Source organism: Antechinus flavipes, chromosome 2 (assembly GCF_016432865.1).
Source record: "Antechinus flavipes isolate AdamAnt ecotype Samford, QLD, Australia chromosome 2, AdamAnt_v2, whole genome shotgun sequence".
NCBI lineage: Eukaryota > Metazoa > Chordata > Mammalia > Dasyuromorphia > Dasyuridae > Antechinus > Antechinus flavipes.
Window position 1 is genome coordinate 572,152,428 of NC_067399.1, and position 16,149 is coordinate 572,168,576.

General features: G+C 32.9%; 1 protein-coding gene across 5 annotated transcripts in view; it reads left to right on the plus strand.

Annotated features, from left to right (window-relative positions):
• The window catches only part of ZFAND6 (zinc finger AN1-type containing 6), a 90,371-nt gene that overhangs the window by 64,858 nt on the left and 9,364 nt on the right, over nucleotides 1-16,149 (plus strand). For all 5 annotated transcript variants that reach the window (XM_051981149.1, XM_051981151.1, XM_051981153.1 and 2 more), the window contains 3 exons: nucleotides 7,580-7,750; nucleotides 9,272-9,383; nucleotides 11,515-11,615. In XM_051981149.1, coding sequence (XP_051837109.1) covers nucleotides 7,597-7,750; nucleotides 9,272-9,383; nucleotides 11,515-11,615 — 367 coding nt within the window. In that variant the 5' untranslated portion in view covers nucleotides 7,580-7,596. The remainder of the gene's footprint in view (nucleotides 1-7,579; nucleotides 7,751-9,271; nucleotides 9,384-11,514; nucleotides 11,616-16,149) is intronic.

Here is a 16,149-nt window from a genome sequence, read left to right on the forward strand (position 1 = left end):
TCAGTTTATAAGTGGGTTAGACTAAGCCTTCTTTAACTTTTTCCACTCATGATCCTTTTTCACTCAAGAAATTTTTGGGTGACCCTGAATTTGGAGGTATATAACAGGTATACAAATCAAGCATATACTGATTATAAATCAAAATTTCACTCTTCCCCCATTATGAGAACCCCATATGAGATAATGAACCACAGTTTAAGAAGCTTTGGGTGAGACAGTACTAGGTAATATTAGATAAGAATGGACACAGGTGGGATGATGTCAAGAACATTTCAAAGGAAAAATTGCTAGACTTTGGAGAAGGCAAAGAAAAATAGCTAGTGTTGAGATACTTTTATACTAATTGAGTCATCTTTCCTATATTTCTCTTGAAAGTGTGTATATATATACATACACACACACATACACACACACACACAAGAAGTTAGGAAAACAATTTGAATCCTATCTCAGCTATTTACTTCCTGTGTGACTTTGAGTAAGACACAATCTTCCTGGGTCTTAATTTTCTTATTTGTAAATGAAGAGGTTGTATCCTCAAATAGACATACAAGGCCTCTTCAAGCTCTCTGTGATACTAAATTGTAAATTTAAAAACATATTTTGTAAAGACATTTAAATTTTCCTTTTAATATCATCTAAATCATAATTGGAATGAGCTAATGGGTATTATCCAAGAAATAGAATAGTGACAAATTTAACAAGCATTTTCTTCAGAGCTCTAAATTCTTTCAAGTTATAAAATCATCTTAGAATAAGTAACAGTATTTAAAATCTTTTAACATAGATTTTAGAAAAATATTTTTAAAATTCAGAGAGGTAGTGATTATTGAATCATAGGCCTTCATTTTATGACTAAACAAATTAAGGTCCAAACATTAAGGGATTTAGCCATGTTCTTACTGCTAGTGGCAGAATTAGGCCTGTATCTTTGTTCTCTGATTCCTAGTGTCCCATGCTAATGAGTCACAGATCTTTTTTTCCCCTGATTATTTGTCAGTTTCCTGAGTGTTTTTTTTTTTTTTTCTCCCCTGAGTATGGTGACTGTAAATACTAGGGAGAGGAATTGGACTGGAGGTTTCATTTATATAGGAAACTTCCTTTTTTAATAAGTAGATATATCTGTATTTTATAATATTAGAGTGTTGGTTAGATCAATGGTGTCAACCCATTCGAAATGAGTAGTATAGGTTATTTATTGACTTAGAAAACCACATATTAATGTTATCTATATTTCCTTGTATTTTAAAATACTTTGTTAAACATTTCTGTTATATTGTAATCTGATTTGGGTTGCACTCAAAAAAAAAAAAAAAGGTATGTGAACTTCATGTCCTATAGCTGCATGACCTGAAGGACTTAGAGGTTCAGTGGCTTACCCAGCATTGTTTTATTGCCAGATTGATCAGGCAGAAACTAAATCCAAGTATTGTGAATCTCTCTATCTATTTCACCATTGTATTTCTTCATAAATATAACAAGATAGCAATTAAGGATTTAAAATCCTTATTTTCTTTTACCTACTTCCTTCTTGGAAATACCAGACTCAGTTTCTTTGATATGATTAGTCATCCACCACATGGTGATGAAAATATGTCCTTCTCTTTCTTCCACTTATTTAACCCTTCACCAAGCTAGCCTGATTTTATGCTTGAGGATTGTAAATAGGGGTTCAAACCATAGAAGGTATTGACTTGCTTATAATTTGCATCCTTGATATTTAAGAATCTGCTTATTAATCTATATAAATTTTCTTACTTTTTTATTTCTCTCCCCTGCCCCCAAAAAACAGCTTTAAAAAGTGCTTGTAAGTTACTAAAATGAAGATCATAATTCAGTATTTACATTACTTAAGTATTTTGGAATTGGATTTGGAGTCAAAATATTTTGGAATTGGATTTGGAGTCATAATATTTGTGGTTATATGCTAACTTCAACTTAACTATAATACATGAGTTTAAATTTTTGTAGCACTATAGCCATGTTGTATTGTTGTATTTATAATTAATATGTTATTTATAGTTATTTTTAATAAATACGCAATAAGTATCTATGGAAGTAGTCTTTAGAACTTGTAATTGCAAGCATATGTACATACACACGCATCCAGATTTCTTTACTACTTTCACTATTTTGCTTCTTTCACATAGCACTCGGGCAGCTAGATGATATAGCAGATATTGGGCTTGGGAAGATCTGTATTCAAATCCTGTTTCAGACAACTCACCAGCTATATGATAGCTACATGTAACTAACTGGGCAAATTATTTCACCTCTTTCAGCCTCTGTTTCCTTATCTTTAAAATGGGTTTTGCCCTACCTCAAAGGGTTGTGTTGAGGGTCAAATGAGGTAACACATAAAGTGCTTTTACAAACTTCAAAAAGCTATAAAAATGCTACTTTTGTTGTTGTTGTTGTTGGTATGTCAAATACTCTATGTGCTCCTGTCCCAGAGACAGGCACATCTCCTTCTCAAGATTTTAGGGATACTCCTGAGGGATTAGAGTACAATTGACTCAAGGCCTGGTTAAGGATGTCCCTTCACTATTAAGTGCCAGTGACTTAACATCATTTGGCTTTTACAGAAGAATATTTGTTCCTGCCATAAAACAAGAATAGAATCCAAATATTCCCTCTACTCCCAATACTTTCAGGCAACTTGCTTCCCTATATTTCCTAGGTCTCTGGGGAGGATGGGCTCAGAAATAAAGATGTTTCTACATAAGATTGGCCTCATAAAGGTTTTATCCGACTGTGGCATTGTGCCATATGAGTCCTTATCTATTTTGATCTGGATCCCAAAGGTCATTCCTCATTCTTAAAAGCATCAATGCTGGGCTAGCAACAAAACCAAAAATGGGCTAGACTTTTGTACTTTTAGACCTCAGGTAGCTAGTTTTCCTGACCTTTCAAAACTTGTCATAAGCCTTCCATTTCTTTTACCTTACTTTTCTTCCACATAGGGAATTATTTTAGAGATTAAAAAAAAAAAAATCTGTGCAGATGTTGTGCCCCTTTATACTTAGTAAATAGAATCAGATTTCTTTATATCTTTTGAGCAAAAATTGTAAAATGGAGAATCAGTTAAAGAACATAGCCTGAAAGGGAAAGATCAGATTAGAAGTAGATTCCTAAAGGATATTCACATCCATTTAAAGTAATCAAGACATTTAAATAAATTAATAAACAAGCAAATAAATAAGGTAGTTAAGGAAATTAAAATATATATTCTCTGAAAGCATACATTAGTTGGCAGTTATCAAGGAGAATAAATAGTTTGCATCAAAAGCAGGTGGTTGGAGATGGGTGGAGGTAAGGAAAAAAACCATTGAAATAGAAGGAAAAAATTTGACATGGTACAAAATAACAAAATGTAGCAAAATGTGAATTTGAGAAGTTCATGGAAAAGAGGACAAAATAGTGTCAAGGTACCCTATTTCACTAAAGAGCTTGTACATTTAAGAAGAACAATGGAGATTATTAGTATCAGAGTCCTTTAATGTTTTCGAAGTTGAGGGAACATCTTGGTGGCACTTTTAATTATAATACACAAGTTTAGGGTGTGAGGGAAAGAGGGAAGGAGATAATGAGTTCAGTTATAGAGTTGAGTTTAGATGTCTACAAGAGGGGTAGTTAGTTGACTTAGTAAATAGAGCACTGGCCTTGGAGTTGGGAGGACCCAAGTCCAGATTCAACTTTGTGATCCTGGGCAAGTCATGTTTGTCTTATTACAAGACATCCAGTTTATGATGTCCAGGAAACACGTGGAAATACAAGACTGTATCTCATTAGAGAAGTTAAGGCTACTTAAGGTGATTTGAGAATTATCAGCCTAGTGATGATAATTGCACCTCCATGGGTGCTGATAAGATGACCAAGTGAAATAGTATGGAGGGAAAAGAGAAGAATGTGGAAGGCAAGAGCCTCTTTCCCCCAAAAAAAACTCATAGTTAATGACTATGATATAGATAAATATCCATTGAAGCAGAGTAAGGATTGGTCACATAAGTAAAAGGAAAACCAAATGAATAGAGTGTTATGAAAACTAGAGAGAAGAAAGGGGATGATTAGTAGTGGCAAAGAGTGCAGAGAGGTTGAGATGGGTGAAGACTGAGAAAATAATATTGAATTTGATGATCATTGGCAATATTGGGTAGAGCAATTTCAATTGGAAGATGAATTTGGTAATTTTTGTAGAAAGTAGAGTATTACATACTTTTGATATCTTCCCTTTTCTATCTGAATTTCTGAAGAAAGCTAATTATGGAACTATTTATAACTTGCCAGGGTATATGAAGCAGGTGTTTTTGAGGATGGAAGAAGACAGACATATTTGTAGGCTATGAACAGACAGCTACAAAGTAGCTTTTGAGAGCAATGGTGAGAGTAGGGCCAAGTCTGCTGAAGCAGTGGAATAGAATGTTATCACTTTTGTATGTAAAGAATTTTCATCAGCTAAGAGAAAGAATCATCTCAATATATGATAAGGAATAAGGGAAATAATAGTGATAGTAGGCATTTGAGTATTATGAAGATGAGAGAAAATCTCATCAATTTACTTGGTTTTTTTCCCCAGTAAAATATAAGGAATGCTCTTAGCTGAGAGAATGGGAAAAGGGAAATAATGGAGAGGTTAAAGAAGTATGAAAAGATGTGGAAGAACTGTGCTGTGGTAAGTGAGAGAGTGAGTTGATTGGTGGAAGAGGCTGAGAGGAGGGATGGAGAGGAGAGAGCCTCATTTAGATTATATAACAAATTTGTAATGGACTTCATCACCACCATTTCATAACTTTCAGTAATATGTAGCAGTGTATCATATTTATTGAAAGTATTTTAAAGTAATTTTGATTTTTGTTACAAATGGAAAAACTGCTGAACGTTAAGGAACCCCCACTATCAATCAGTCAAGAAAGCTAATTATGTGCCAGGCACTATACTGAACACAGGGTACTCAGAAAAAAGCAAAACAGTCTCTGGTCTCAAAGGTCTTATATGTGAAATAGGTAAAAATTTATATTAGGAAGTATCATGACAATAAAGATTATATTTTTCTTGATTTTTATGTCCCCTATAGATGGAGTACTAAAGAACTGGATTAGATGAGGGAAGGGGAGGGGAGAAATCATAAGCCAGTCAGTTTAATTAATTGAAAATTGCTATGTTTAAACTTTATTGACTAAATATAATTTCCTGGGATTTCACTTGATTAGTTTTCTGCTTCTTCCATACTTTACTTGTATCTATTAGATAAGAAAATAGATTGTCTGGATTGAGACAGATTTCCCTGGCCTTTTGTATTATTTGATATTGGTTTAGTAGAAGTCTTTATCTATCTTTCACATGCTGCACAAAATGTAGGAATTTGAAACAGGTAAAAAACTAAGAGTCAAAAACTGTCAATCAAAGCTAAAGATGTGCTTTAATGAATTTCTGGTCCCTGTGATTGATAGTACCTTTCTGCATAAAATCATATATAGCTTGTATTTCAGTGCAATAAACTGTAGTGAGGATTCTATTATTAATATTTCTTTCCTTTGATTCCTATATATCCATGAAAAAAAATATCTTCTTAATGCATAATTTGTTTAAAAAAAAATCAGTTATACCCAGAAAAATAGGTGTCCTTGTTAGAAATACTTGCAAGAAAGATTTTCTTAAATCAACTTCATAGCACATTGGTGGTTTGGATGACAATGGTGTTAGAACTTGATTGCCTTTGTTCTTTCAGCTTTGGAGGCTGACCCAGAAAATAACCAGCAAATAGTAAACTTTTGTCTAGGGTCTCCATTCTTTTATTTTTTTATTTTATTTTATTTTTTATTTTAATAGCCTTTTATTTACAGGTTATATGTATAACATTGACAATTGCCAAACCTCTTGTTCCAATTTTTTCCCTCCTTCCCCTCACCCCCTCCCTCAGATGGACCAGTAGATGTTAAATATATTAAAATATAAATTAGATACACAATAAGTATACATGACCAAACTGTTATTTTGCTGTACAAAAAGAATCGGACTCTGAAATATTGTACAATTAGCCTGTGGAAGGAACTCAAAAATGCAGGTGTGCAAAAATACAGGGATTGGGAATTCAATGTAATGGTTCTTAGTCATCTCCCAGAGTTCTTTCGTTGGGCATAGCTGGTTCAGTTCATTACTGCTCCATTGGAACTGATTTGGTTCATGTCATTGTTGAGGATGGCCAGGTCCATCAGAATTGGTCATCATATAGTATTGTTATTGAAGTATATAATGGATCTCCTGGCGCCCTGCTCCTTTCACTCGAAGCATCAGTTCGTGTAAATCTCTCCAGGCCTTTCTGAAATCATCCTGTTGGTCATTTCTTACTGAACAATAATATTCCATAATATTCATATACCACAATTTATTCAGCCATTCTCCAATTGATGGTCATCCACTCAGTTTTCAGTTTCTGGCCACTACAGACAGGGCTGCCACAAACATTCGTGCACATACAGGTCCCTTTCCCTTCTTTAGTATCTCTTTGGGTTGTATGCACAGTTTGATAACTTTTTGAGCATAGTTCCAAATTGCTCTTAAGAATGGTTGCATATATTCACAATTCCACCAACAATGTATTAGTGTCCCTGTTTTCCCACATCCCCTCCAACATTCTGCATTATCTTTTAGGGTGTCTCTTCTGATATAAAGCTTGTCTCTGCTTGCCTGAGTCCTAGGTTCATTATACAGGTCCTCTAGGTTATTTGGGCTATCTACAGTTTTAGGATTATTGAAAGTCAATGACTCAAGATTTTAGGGGAACATATAATTTCTTCCTTCATGACACTTAGGTGATGTAGAACTTCTGTGACATGTTGGATCCTAACAAGAATTAGGAACCATTATCTTATAACTCTTCCTAAGGGCTATAGTTTTCAAAATTAACTTTTCTTCATCATATCTTAGTTTTTACTTTTACACAAACTTATCTCTTACTTATAATCATGCATATACAAAATTTTGCAAACAAGGGGGAAATTTTATAATATTTTTGGTCATAAATTAGAGACATGTTAGTCATTTGTTTTATGGAAGAAAAATTACAACAGAGATCTTTTTTTTCCCCACCTCCACCCCCTACCATTAATAATCTTCACCTAAAAGACATCATTCTGCTACTTTAGCATCATTTGGCTGGAAAAATCTGCTATCTGTTTAGAAAGCTTCATTTTCTTTTTTTTTAAATCAACTGTGCTCTCCTTTCTCAGCATTTAGTTTTTGCTCCTGTATTTTAGGTATCACACATGAATCTGTATATTTTATTATTTCAAGCCCAGTTTAGGAAGTACAAACAGAACTGTTCCAAGCTTCCCATAACTCTAAAGATTAAGGACAAACATTTCCAAGATATGTTAATTTCAGAGCCACTGTAGTTCTCCTCTAACTCCATGCTTGGAACATGAGGGAGTATGAATTTTTATAATGTTTGGGAAAAGATTGCCAGCATGTGATCTAACTAATACACTTTTAGAGAAGTATGATTTATTTTTTATGATACAAAACTAATTTGGAGAACACTTAAAGTATTATCTCTGGTTGTTGTTATTATAATTTTCAGGTGCACAGAAGAGGAACATGGCTCAAGAAACTAACCATAGCCAAGTGCCTATGCTTTGTTCCACTGGCTGTGGATTTTATGGAAACCCTCGTACAAATGGCATGTGTTCAGTATGCTATAAAGAACATCTTCAAAGACAGAATAGTAGTAATGGTAGAATTAGCCCACCTGGTAAGTAGTTTTTGTTTTAAACTAGAGTCTTTGATGCACTTGTGTAGGTACTTGATAAATTTTAACGATTCATTGCAGATTTTTATGCAGATTTTTGAAAGTAATATTTAATCTGCAAAGTGGCCATGGGCATGAAGGAGTAGAAAGTTTTCCATCGGGGAATGGGTTTATTTTCAGTTCATTGGAGTTGTTTTATTTAAGTATAGAAAGGGCATATGTTAGGAAAAGGAACAAAGCCAAGGTTTAAAATTATGAGTAGCTGGTAAAAAGTCTTAAAAATTATTTGCCTTTTTTTGAAGAGTGTGAATTATCTTTTTACCAGCATCTAAAATACTTAAATGTTTTATTTCATCTTCTAAATCAAAATTTACAACCATCTTAGTTAATATTCCTGTTTTTCTTTAAGTTATTATCAAATAAATTTTCTTTAAAAAAGCTTCGATCATCTGAGAGACTCTTAAGTGAATAAACAAGGGCTTGTTATAGAATTACATTAAATTAAGATTAAATGTATTTTTTTTCACCATGGATGATAGAACATTTTTTGTTTTCACATTGATATTTCTAAAAATGTTCTTAGGACAGAAACAGAAATTAGTCTTAAATGATTTTTAGTTATTATAAGAAATATCTGTGGGATATTTTTTGCATTTGTATCTAAAGCTTATCATTAACACGTGAATGTGTATGTGTATGCTTACATTTGGACAGACATATCTACATATATATGCATACACATATGCATGTGCGCATGCACACTCATACACACAGGATTTCATTAAAAGTAAGTCACTTAACCTCTGCCTTGCAGGCAGCTAAATGCTTCCTTCACTATAACACTGGACCTGGAGTCAAAGAGTCTTGAGTTCAAATTTGGCTTCATGGACTCAATAGCAATATGACCTTGGGCAAGTCATTTAATCTGTTTGCTTAAAGCTATTGGAGAATGATATGTGAAACTACTCTGGTGTCTTTGCCATGAAAACTCCATGTGCCTGAAAAACAGCAACATTATATTAAAACAAATAGGCATTTTTTTCTTGTCTTAATTCTTCTATTTGTTATATATATGAAAACTGATGATTAGAAGATCTTAGAGTGGAATAATATGTAAGTTCATTAGAGGAAAAATTGATGAAAATCCAAAGTTATAACATTTATGAAACACCTGGAAATAGAACTTATTGGACTGATAATGAAAACTTACCAAGTTTCAGACGACAGTAGATCACTTTTTAAGGTATATATATATATACTTATATATACAGATATGTGAACTTACATTAGGGAAATGTTTGTGGATAATAATAAAATTGGCAGGTTTTCTTCCTAGTTTATCATTTTAGCTTTAAATTTGTTACTTCACAATAGTTCAGTGGAGATCTGTTGAGGGAATATGTACATGTTATAAATTTGGTAATAAAACAATATTTAATGGAAAACTAACCTTGATTTTTTAGATGAACTCTTGGATTTACCATGATACTTAAACTTTAATGTGAATATATGGTGTTCTTACAGCAACTTCTGTCAGTAGTCTGTCTGAATCTTTACCAGTTCAGTGCACAGATGGCAATGTCCCAGAAGCTCAATCAACATTAGACTCCACGTCTTCCCCATCTATGCAGCCAAGGTAAGGTCTCTTCAGGTCTTGATTAAAAAGGATAAATAAAAATAAACCATATAGTACCTATATTTGACCCATCTTCTTCCTGAAGAATTGTGTATGAAAATGATTTTTACATGAAAAAGGGAGTTTCATTCTGGTTGTTTTTTTCTCCAGAAAATTGTAACTTCTGTTGTCCTAATTTTACATAAAAATAAGTCTTTTTCCCCCTAGCATCTTCCTTATTCCTTGGATATTTTTTGTAGTACTATTCAAGTATAGCTAGTCAAATTTTCACGCATTAATTTGTTGATAAAGTTCTTTTGTGTTTTCTTTATCCCAAATTTGTGTTTATAGTAAGATTTGTTGATTTGCTTTCTTTCTACCTGGGAGTTGAATGGAGTGTACATAGTATTTATTCGACTAATGCTTAATTATTTGTTCAGTGATTTGTTGCCCAAGTCATAAGTTTTCATAGGTTCATAAGTCTACAGTGAAAAAATACCTCAGAAGCCATGTAGTTCAACTCTCTGAATTTACAGATGAGGACACTGAGATAGCCTAGTGGATCAAATTACTTACTTTTTAAAGGTTACAAATGTGACTGATGATCATTTTGTTCCCTTGAATCCAAATCCAACATCTTTTCCAGTGTTTTGATGTTTTTTTTTTTTTTAAATAACTTTTATTGACAGAACCCATGCCAGGGTAATTTTTTTACAGCATTATCCCTTGCACTCACTTCTATTTAGATTTTTTCTCCTCCCTCCCTCCACTCCCTCCCCTAGATGGCAAACAGTCCTACACATGTTAAATAGGTTACAGTATATCCTAGATAAAATATATGTGTGCAGAACCGAACAGTTCTCTTGTTGCACAGGGAGAATTGGAATCAGAAAGTATAAATAACCTAGGAAGAAAAACAAAAATGCAAGCAGTTTACATTCATTTCTCAGTGTTTTTTCTTTGGGTGTAGCTGCTTCTGTCCATCAATTGAAACTGAATTAGCTCTCTTTATTGAAGACATCCACTTCCATCAGAATATATCCTCATACAGTATCGTTGTTGAGGTATATAATGATCTCCTGGTTCTGCTCATTTCACTCAGCATCAGTTCATGTAAGTCTCGCCAGTCCTCTCTGTATTCATCCTGCTGGTCATTCCTTACAGAACAGTAATATTCCATAAGGTTCATATATCACAATTTACTCAATCATTCTCCAATTGATGGGCATCCATTCATTTTCCAGCTTCTAGCCACTACAAACAGGGCTGCCACAAACATTTTGGCACATACAGGTCCCTTTCCCTTCTTTAGTATCTCTTTGGGCATCTTTTCCAGTATTAACAAATTGTTTATTTAGGAACAAAATTGTTTCTAAAAAATGTAAATCTGTTTCATATTATTCTAAAACTTAGTACTATGCATTGAGTAAAGATTAAATAAATTTAACAAGTCTTCATTCTTGGTTACATTAATATATTTTGTAACTTGTGATTTTTCATTGGTTTAGAGATTTAAATTTAATTGCATTATATTCTTACTCCACATTTGGTATATCATATCAAAACTAGTTTTCTGATCCTAGCTTTATAATATCATAAATTATTTAAAGGTGCAAGAAACTGTAGAGGACATCAATTCAAATTCTTTTCATTTTCCAGATGAGGAACTGAGGCACATAGAGGTTAAGTGACTTGCCTAGAATCACAGTTAGTACATGTCTGAGGCAAAATTTGAATTCAGGTCCTCCTTACTTATAAATCTAATAGTATCCACTATGCTACTTTATAATTTCTGACTTTTTATATTGTATGATGTTATGGTTGATCATTTTGTAAGGTAAAGGTGTTAATATAAATCATAAATATATTTAGTGTTTTTATCCTGCCATTCATATCACCTTCATGTGGTATCTGAAGCATGGTAAAGATATGCTTAATCTACCTTCTGATGGAAGTAATTGCTTAATGGGTCATTTGACCTTTGTTGATGAAATTTTTCTGAGGCACTTTTCAAAAATATTACTGATTTTCTAGTATTATTTAGATTTCCTAAAAATTAACTTTTGTTAAATCCAAATATTATAATAATCTATTGCAATTAGCTGGATTATTGCCCACTTTTTTTAACCTGAAAATTTGTCCTTTCTTTTAGCCCTGTATCAAATCAGTCACTTTTATCAGACTCTGTAGCATCTACCCAAGTGGAAAGTACATCTGTGGACAAAGCAGTACCTGAAACAGACGATCTACAAGGTGAGTAAGTGATTGAGCAGGTAAACAGACATGTCCCTTCTTCATGTCCTTTTGTATTTAATGCCTTCCCAGAGCCCCTGTGTATATTGTATCACTAAATGAATGTGATAAACTGATTATACAAGATTGAAAAAAAGCTTTCCTACTTAAGAGTGCCTCAAATGGTACAGTATTATATAAAGTATTTATTTACTATAGAGAAAGGAAATTTAAAGCTGAACAAAAATTGACCAACTGGCATTTGCTTACTTTATAACTTATAATGAAGACTTTGGTTTAGTTTCTGTTGGCCAGGGGTTTGATCAAATCATTAGTCTTGAAGCTTCATTCAATTATCCTTGAAGCCAGCTGTCCCTGCCATCTCATTTCTTCAGAGTTTAGGATTCTTTTTAGGGAGTAAAGTATATTTGGTAGCTATAATTTCCTTTTCCCATTAGTGATATTCAGTATCATTAATTCTGTGGTTAGAATTTTGCACATTCAGTACATTCTTTATATTATTCATGATTTAATAAAAGTTCTATTTTATGAAGATTTGTTCATGATCAATTTGGAGAATAAATTTAGTGGAAGGAGTCATAGTGACTATATAGGAGGCTATTGCAGTAAGCCAGTTAAACTAAGACTGGAAATGGAGAGGAATGTAGAGACATCTTAAAGAATAATTACTAGACCATATTTATGGAGTATAAAAGATGAACATAATATGAGGGAAAGATGATTTCAAAGTAATGATACCATTGATAGATAGGGAGAGGGATCTTGTTTTAGAAGGATGATGACTTTGGTTTTAAATTTGGGGACTTTTCCTACTTGGCATCCAAATAGGAAATTTTAATTTATAGTTGGAGATAAAAATTGAGAGTGACAGATCAGGATTTGAAGAGTTTATGTAGGTATGTAGATTTGAAAGAGATGGCAGTTTAAGGCAAAAAGAAAAAAGTACAAGTACTCCAATGATGGTTTGGATATAAAAAAACTAAACTTTGGGGACTTCCCTATAGCTAAACAGATTAAAAGGGAACTAGCAAAGAAAATGGGAATAATAGAATTTGTGATCTTAGAAATAATATCCAATTCTGTCATTTTAAAAATGAGAAAATTGGATGAAGTAAAGTGACAAGATTCCGAAGTTATTGATGACTTTAGGTATAGCCTGTCCCTATCTATTTAGACATTCGGAGAAAAGTCCTACATTTGAGAAGCTTAAATAAGAACAGACATAACATAAACTAAAAGCAAGAATAGTTTAATATTTTAGAAGTGAGAAGAGTAGAAATGCTTTCACAATATGTTACGCAACAGAGTTGTTTAGGAGATTGAGGCCAGAGAAAAGTGCATGAAAATTAGCAGTAAATGGGTCTATTTGGTGGCTTAGAAAAATGCACTTTTAAGAGAGAGAATGAAAGATTGCCAAGGTTATAAAGGGAATAGTATAGGCTATAAATTTTTGTATACCTAGTCAAAAGAAGTGTATAATTTAAAGGAAAGAAAAAAAGATATGTGAACTAGCCTGTTTTAATTTTCTTTTATTCTATACATAATAGAACTGATAAAATAGAGGAATATATTGTCAACTGATCTTTTCCACTGACTATGTAGCACTAATTTTATGTACCCTAGAATAGGAATTCAGAGTATCATATAAATAAGAAGGGGATGAGGTTCTGAAGTGAATTATTAGATTTGGGCTACTATACCTCATAGGTGGCTTCCTCTTTCCTATATTCAGTGTAATTGGGGATTGTTCACCCTGACTATAAGTATTTGGTTATTAGAAAAACACCATTGGGGAAATTTGTTGTCTTTCTCTTTAGCTAGTTCACTAACCCTGTGATCTGAGGAGATAGTATTTAATAGTGGAGGAGATTTGTGTTCATTTTTACTTTTTCCTCTGTTGATGGGAAAGAGGTGGGCTAAATTACATCTACAATTAGAGTCCTAACCAACAGGAAAATGAGAAAATATCCTTTAACAAATTGAACTCTTCCTCAGAAGGAACTTTCTTATAAGCTATATATTTGTTCCTTTCTTTTAAGTGCCCTAACAATAGTGTTGTGTAAATAGCCTTGTTTAATAATTATCATTTCCATGCTTCATCACATTTCACTGATACTTTAATTTCTTCTGTTCATATCCAGAGACACCTCAAGATAAGCCTAGACATTTTATTTACATCACATACACACACACACACACACACACACACATACACACACACACACACACACACACAGCCTTCTGACATTTAATGCCAAAGGAGAGAACAATTTGCAGTGAAAACTGTTGAACTTAAGTGATAATATTACTAAAATATGAAATTAGTGAAGTAATTTTTACAAAAATGGTTAATTAACTATATGGGGATTCTGCTCGAGGTTAGTTATACTCTTGACCTCATGAGAGATTTCAGTATTTAACATTGCATACTGGTTGGTAACGGCTTCTAATCATAGTTGTTTAAAAAAAAAAAAAGACTTGATTTTATTGTTCAGATTCCTAAACAGACATTCAAACAGATATTGATAAAACTGTTTTTAAAAGTTTGTTTGAATTTATCTAGAATTTGTTAACAATGATTTTTAATGTACTTTTAACTTCACCCATCCCTTTAGATTAAATTAGTATGGTCTTTGTTCAAATTCTTCCCTGTCCTCTCCCACCCCACTCCCATTCCCCATGTCTAATTAATAAATGATTTTTAGTGAAAAATAAGAATTTATGTTTTCACAGTAGCATTTAATTTCCCTAATTCAATGGTGTTTAACATGTGATTCTCTAATAGACATGGTCCATGCCGGCTGCTTGTTTGCAGTCAGATGAAGTTCAGCTTCTACTGATGCCACTTTGCTGTTGCTGTGCTGCTTCTTTGAGACTAAAGATTGAAAGGAAGGGGAAAGCCAGCGTTCAGACTTCCACCTTGGCCTGATGTCCTGTTTTCTTCCTTTCTTTGCTTTTCCCTTCCTTAAGTGACCACAGAATGGCATTTAATAGGAATATATGCCATTTGTAAAATTGCATGCTTTTTTCTGCATTTCTCATAGTCTTAATTATTAGTGTGATCAAAGAAGTCATTTGGCCATAAGTTTTTATACCATCACGAAAAAATTATGCTATTATGGGATTATTGTGTTAGACTCCTTGGAAAAGCTTAATTTAGTAATATTTCAGAGCTTATTTTGCATAGAGCACTGTAATAGGTGCTGCAAAGATGCAAAATAATTTAGGGTATTTCATACTTAAAGTAATGCATTATCATAAATATTAAATATATTATATGTCTATTAGTGTAGCTATTATATAGTAGGTATAGTCCCTGCCCACAGGGTCTTTATGTTCTTAGCCATAAGAGATAGCACACATGCTTGCAAAAGTTATACAAAGACAAAACAAAATTAATTTTATGCTGATGGTGGTAGTTGGAGAAGGGTAAATCAAAGCAAAGGAGTCTTCATGCCACTTAGTTTTTCAGTAGTATAACACAAATATATATATATATATATATATATATATATATATATATATATATATATATATATATATTTTTTTTTTTTTACCAAGAATATGCAGTAAGAAAGGTTGCAGAGTGACAGAAATAGACAGACATACAGAAAACTACAAGGAGCTTTGTGCTAAAACAGAGTCCGTGATGAGGAGAAAAGATAACATTACTTGGCATCAGGAAACTAATTTGGTCACAAGACTGGCATTGGCAAAGTAGGAAAGTTTTACAGAAAGCATAGTGGGCAAGATTTAATGAAGAATGAAATAAATAGGAGGAGTTCAATGTTAAGGGGATATTCTGATGTCTGATTAATTTTTAGAATCTTGTGTTCTCTGCACATCTGACATTTCTAAATAAAAAAATATGTAAAATACATTTGCTTTAAAATATATAGAAAGGAATCACTAAAAATTAGTTTTATTTCTTTCTGTAAGTGGTTTCCTTCAACCTTCAGCTTTTGGTTCTTCTATCTTTGTATTTCCTGACCCCATGGTATTTTCATCTTTATAGAATGATTAGAAGTAGAAGGCATGGTGGTAAAGCGATTCAGATCAGAGGATATTTTTCCATTAATAAAGAATATATTTACTTGGGGAGATAGAGGCTTGGAAACCAAAGAGGAGAACTAAAACAGTTCTGCCCAGTGTGGCAGTTTTAATAATTAGACAGAAACATTTGAAACCTAGGTTACAGAGGTGATCCTGGAATCTTAGGGTAGTAGAGGAACTCAATAAAATTGACTAAGATTTAACAAAATTTAGCTGAATTTTCAGAAGAAATGTTTGATATAGTTCAGTAACAATTCGCTTTTTCCCTTAGATTCCATATCTGTAAAACAATTAGATGATCTCTAAGGGTTCTTTCTGTCTTTAACCTTTTATAAGAATAAACTGGAATAGGCAACAAAATGGGGCTTTTAGAAAGAAAAGGAAATTGATAGTTATGTTAATCTAGGAAATTCTGGTGACTTCTTCAAAAACACGTATTAATTTCCTAAAAACTGGTCTACTTTAGCAATTAAGTAGGAAT